At 40.1% G+C, this 6127-nt stretch overlaps 1 protein-coding gene across 1 annotated transcript; it reads left to right on the top strand.

Annotated features, from left to right (window-relative positions):
• Window positions 1–570: 570 nt before the first annotated feature.
• LOC121429912 (pancreatic lipase-related protein 2-like) lies at window positions 571–6127 on the top strand. The gene is made up of 5 exons (XM_041627173.1): window positions 571–669; window positions 1293–1585; window positions 2419–2647; window positions 4299–4426; window positions 5742–6127. Exons 1-5 carry the CDS (start codon window positions 615–617, stop codon window positions 6024–6026), a joined length of 990 nt encoding a protein of 329 aa, XP_041483107.1. The 5' UTR covers window positions 571–614; the 3' UTR covers window positions 6027–6127.

The raw sequence follows: 6127 nt of genomic DNA, 5'->3' as shown, positions 1-6127 counted from the left end.
TCATCCCTTCCAGTAACCATGAAGAATACTTAAATCCAGAATCGGATTATTTTCTCTGAACTAATCTCAAAAACTAACTAACTGGTGAATACATATAGGGACAAGTAAGTGTCACACCTGTGACGATCCCATACGAATAATAGTTAGAAAGGGTGTGTGGGTCAACATTACCCCCCTACATGATTTTAAGAAATATAATATTGCAGATTTAATTAATGCTACAAACTACGATGGGCCTACATCTTTTCCAGCCAACTGGAAACCAAACCACGTGATCCTGAAACATTAATTATCGACTATCGTTTACATTTTCATTTAATCACATTCTAATACAATTTCAAATATTGTTTTTACATAGTGTTATTTTTACTCTAATTTTGCTGATTTATTTCTGAACAGGTAATCCATAGCAAAATCTTTAAAAAAGGGCTGTCATCGCCTCATTTTTTTTCATCAAATAGTTTTACCAATTATCCAAGGGAACGCTACCTTCGCCCCGCCCTTTTTTCCGAAAACACTTATTTCCCCCTTTCCATCATATTGGGATTATATAAAACCTATTAAATCTTATCGCATAATTCATTTGCATTCTCAAGAACTCAGGAGAAGTCGAGATGATGTTAGCCTCCCTCTTTATAGCTGCTTTTGTGTCGCTAGCCCTCATTGAAGGTAAAATATCATCAATACTTATCTATTAGCTTTGTTGAAAGAGAAGTGCGCAAATTTTAGAAGATATAAACACTTCTAACAGTCTAAAGCAAGGTATGGATTTTAGTTATAGGTACACTATCATTATGATAATAATATAAATGTATGAAAAGAAAACATTTCATCTCGTTTGATGGAGCAACTGACTGGCAATCCGAATAATACATTAATTAGATATCGGACTAAATTTGATTTGATTTGGTGCCATGATCTCGACATGAAATGGGTAAAAATGCCCACCCATTATTAACCAAATTATAGATAAGTGGACTTATATTTCATTTCATTTCAAATAAACATTTTTTTTTCCATTTTGCAGAATTTCTTCATTTTTGTTAACAAGAATTCATATAAAAACATATTTGTTAAATGCTCATCGTTCTCAGAGTATGCCTATGAGATATATATATAAAAATACAATAGAAATCTGTTTAAAAAGAAAAAAAACAGATTGGATTTATCCATTTGCCAAATGTTCTTAGACCAACTGAGGAAACTTTTAAAATTCAGTCAATGTTTGCGTGATTTACATGCTTCTTACTAATTATTTTTGTACATGTTTATTTTGATAAATTTGCATGAAGATGGCAGAGCCGATTCTGTGACGTATGGTGATCTAGGAACCTTCGAATATGGAAATGGCGCCCCCATCTGCCATCACTTCCGTCCAGAAAGCCCCGATGCGATTGTGATCAGGTACTGGCTGTACACGAACAGCAACAGGAATTACGGCCAGCAATTAGACCGCACATCGTCCTCCTCGATCACCAGATCGTATTTCTCGGCGAGCCGAGATACGAAGTTCGTCATCCATGGATATACGGACGAGTACACGTCTGGCTGGGCTATGGACATGAAGGACGCCCTCTTGACTGAGGTAAAAAATATTCTTTTCGTCATATCCTCCTCCTCCTTCTTCTACGTCTTCTTCTTCCATTTCTTCTACATCTTCTCCTTCTTGTACGGATTCTTTTCCATCTTCTTCTCTTTCCTGCTCTTCTTCGTCTTCTTCTCGTTCCTGCTCTTCCTCCTCTTCCTCTTCTTCTTCTTCTTCTATTCTTCTCCTCTTCCTCCTCCTTCTACCGTAACGTCTTCTTCTTTATCGTAAACTAAATGTACAGGTTAACAAGTAAATGAATGATTCTTAGTAAAGAAGTGTGCGCATGGCAAAAAAAATCGAAGGTGCACAATCCCCGAATTCAGAAGGTGCTGTTGGACAAACGTGCACACTGCGGACACCAATGTCATTGTGGATGTATGATGCGCACGCAGTCGCCATGATCGGAATGCTCAAACTCAGTTCGCGTCCCGGTTCGCGTATGCTGTTCGAGAATCTTGGCAGGTTGACTCCGCCTCCTCCTGCTGTATGAAATGACGTCAGCAGATGTCTGGGCCAATGCCGATGCAGCCGAAAGGAGTGCAGCGTATGTGTACTGATGTGCACGTGCTGCGAAAATTACGTCGATGATTTTCATAATAAAATAAAAATGACGGCGAGTACAGAGGAGCGCCGGGGATCCCGCTCTTTTCAGTTATTTTGTAATGAATTCATTTACTTAATTCATAAGTTAGAAAATAACTAAATAAATCATTAAACTACAGCTCATGGTAAAAATAAGTATAGGGTCTGAGGACAGGCAGGTCAAGCTGAGATAACCTTTTGCTAACAAAACAAATATATTCCTTGTTCCCATGGTTTCCCTCGAATAGAACACCAATGTTATAATGGTGGACTGGAAAGAGGGTGCCGGGCGTCTCAACTACGCCCAGAGCCGAGCCAACACCCGGGTAGTCGGTCGAGACATTGGAAAGCTCATAGAGAAACTCAGGTCAACAACAGGGGCGTCCTACGGCAGCATGCACATCATCGGGCACAGTCTGGGGGCGCACACCGCAGGGTATGCTGGCGAGGCTAGGTCTGGTGTCGGCAGAATTTCAGGTGGGCAATCGATCATACAGGAGAAACTTGAGAGTAGTCGTTCCACGGTTCAAGATGGGTTCAAGAAATATGCATTGTCAAAGCCATTTTTTTTTTGACAGTAAACAACCAAAGTCTTTGTCGAAAATTGGCGAATAAAAAACAGCCGTTCCGTCCTGGACCAACAACATTAGCTATTTTTCGTCAGCTCCGAAACCGAGGACGAAACTGCTGTTCCAGTTTACCAACTTCCGACACAGACCTCCCAGCTGTTCATTGTCATTTGACGGGCATTATCAATACATTTACTATGTTCTTGAATCCGTCGTACGTCGCGGAGCAAGAAAAAAATCCCTCATGACTCTAGACCAATAATACATGTATATGTTACGTTATTACAAGTGACAGACCATCCTTCGTTTCGGTGTCGGTTATGTTGAACTGTAACATCCACTTCGAAGGCGTCGGATTTGACTCTTTGCTTCACTTGTAAGCTGTTCCAATAACATTTTCGACTGGCAGACTCTCAAGTCCGATATTAACATGGTAGCTGAAGACCCTCCAGCTGCTCATTGTAATTTGACCTGTATTCTAAATAATATACTGAATTCTTGAATTCGTTCTTTGTCCTCGGGCGAAGACTCATTAAATGTCGAATTTCGGATGTAACTATACAGTGCGTATCAAAAAAGTTTACACTTTGAAAAAGCCCTGGAAATTAAAAAAAATTATACATGTGATAATTTCTTCACATATAATTTGTGGATTTGGGTCTCATCTATCCAATGAAAGTAAAAGTCTTGCAGAATGTTACACTTGAGTGAGCACTGTCCATTTTTGTAAAGCTCGCAGAAATCTGTTTGCGCAGAAATGCTCGTTTTCACGCTTTGTCAAGGGGAAAGGGTGAAATCAAACTTACTCTGCGAAACATTTCACATACATTTCCCTTGCACTTTTGGTCAATTGAAATAAAACGGATACATTCAAGCATTTTGGAACAATTTTGCCACCCGAATTGAAATTTCAACACTTAGTAAGCACAACCTTTAACCTTTTTGTGCCAGCTGGATCTGAGGACATAACTGAATCTGAACAGAATTTTATATCAGACATCTCCAGCATTCTTTTCACTAAGTTTTTATCATTTAAAGTGGGTTTACATTTAATTTTTCATAATGCTTATTTCTCCACACTTTCCCCAAGCTTGACAATGATTAACAAAATGGAAACTAAGCCTAAGCCATTTTATGTAAATCACAGCTCTGTGTAAAGCAAATATCGTTACGATGGCCTCGGTGTGTGGGGGGAGTGGGGTGGGGCGCAATGCACTCTTCAAAGTTTTTTTTGGCAAGGAAACCAGTTAAAAAAGGTAAAAGATATCTTCAAATCAATTTTATTAGCTAAATTCCACGTGTTCTTCATGATTAAGGTCTACTTTTATTCGCATAACTATCTCAAAGTTCTGCGCAAATCATTTTTCACTAACTTTTCAAAAGTAAGTGGTGCTCACTCAAGCGGAAAATTGTTTCTACAGTAATTGTTATACCGTCATTTGCTTAAATGGATCTGTACGAATGTCAAAATGTGTAAAAATATTCAGGATATTACGAATGTATAATTTTACAGGTTTTTTTTCTAAGTATCAACTTTTTTTTATATTATTTACATGTAGGTCTTGACCCAGCAGGACCAGAATTTGTGGGTTACGAGATAGAATGCAAGCTGGATCCTTCGGATGCATCTTTTGTTGACGCTATACATTCAGATGGAGGTGCTACCGGCGCAGGGCTCATGGAACAGGTAAGGGTGTTGGTGATGATAATGGCGATGTGGTGGTGGTGGTGGTGATAGTGAAAATGATGATGGTGGTGATGATGATGACGACGATGACTGTGTTGGTGATAACGGTGGTGATGCTCATGGGAATGATCATCGTGGCGACAATGTTCTTGGTAATGATGATGAGGAGGAGGATGATTATGTGCTACCGGCGCTGGGCTAATGGAGCAGGTAAGGGTGTTGGTGATGATGATGATGGCGATGTGGTGGTGGTGATAGTGAAGGTGATGATGATGGTGGTGGTGGTGGTGATGATGATGTCGATGACTGTGCTGGTGATGATGGCGGTGGGGATGTTCATGGAAATGATCATCGTGGCGGCAGTGTTGTTGATGATGAGGAGGATGATTATGTGCTACCGGCGCTGGGCTAATGGAGCAGGTAAGGGTGTTGGTGATGATGGCGGTGTGGTGGTGGTGATAGTGAAGATGATGATGATGGTGGTGGTGGTGTTGATGATAATGATGACGATGACTGTGCTGGTGATGACGGCGGTGGTGATGTTCATGGGAATGATAATCGTGGCGACAATATTCCTGATGATGAAAATGATCATCATCATCATAATGATCATGGTGATGTTGATGATGAAAATGATAGATTTGGCGACAATGTTAATGATAATGATGATAATCATGATGATCAAGATGAAGATGATAATAAAGAGGATTAAGATGATGATAGCAGTGGTAATTATAGTGGTGGTGGGGGTGGTGACAATGACGGCGCTGATGGCACTTTGAGAATAAAACTGATTTCAAATTACAAAATTACAACATGATCAAGATTGAATCAGTGCTCCTGATGATATCGACAATGATTAGGTCATTACAATGACAATCTACAGTGTATGATGAATAGCTTAACACTGCTTAATCCGTAATTCCTTCATAAACAAAAGTTTAATTCAAAACTTTCTCAATTGAAATCAAGTACTGTATAGGCCAATATTTTAGCGTACTACAGATATTTTAGCGATTTGGGACTAGTTTGACGTATTGGCGAGTCATTATTTTCATGTTCTGAATTGTCTCTGTACTTACATATATGCATTTTGCCGATTGGAATTTTTTAACGAGGACCTGATCACGAAATTAGCGAAAATTGAACCACCACGAAATTTTCAGCATATATAGTATTTGATACATCGTCCTCTGGTTACAGAGTACTACCCAAGTTTATCCACCCTCTCCACTAGGATATTAAGACGGCTTGTTGCATCAATATTATCGCTTGACCAGTTTTATGAAGTACATATTCCACTTCTCGCTTTCAGCTTGGTCACCAGGATTTCTACCCCAACGAGGGGATAAGTCAACCAGGATGCGAGGGTACATCACTCATCGAAGCGTGCGACCACATGAGGGCTATCCACCTTTACACCGAGAGCATCACCTCAAGCTGCAACTTCAGCCCATCCAAGAAGTGCAGCACCTGGTCGAGCTACCCCAACTGCCCCAGCTGCGGTACCTGCCCCGAGATGGGCTACTGGGCCAACAAGGGCCGGGGAACCGGGGCTTTCTTCATTGATACGAACGGACAAAGTCCCTTCTGCATGTAAAATATCTTCTTTCAAAATGCTACGATTGATAAAATATAAATAAAAATTAAGTCCTCATCAACAACGCAGAAAACCGAGTATCTAAGGACCGGGCAAATGTC

The sequence above is a fragment of the Lytechinus variegatus genome, chromosome 16, assembly GCF_018143015.1.
Source record: "Lytechinus variegatus isolate NC3 chromosome 16, Lvar_3.0, whole genome shotgun sequence".
Taxonomy (NCBI): domain Eukaryota; kingdom Metazoa; phylum Echinodermata; class Echinoidea; order Temnopleuroida; family Toxopneustidae; genus Lytechinus; species Lytechinus variegatus.
Note: the sequence above shows the minus strand (reverse complement) of the source record. Positions and strands in the feature narration are given on the sequence as shown.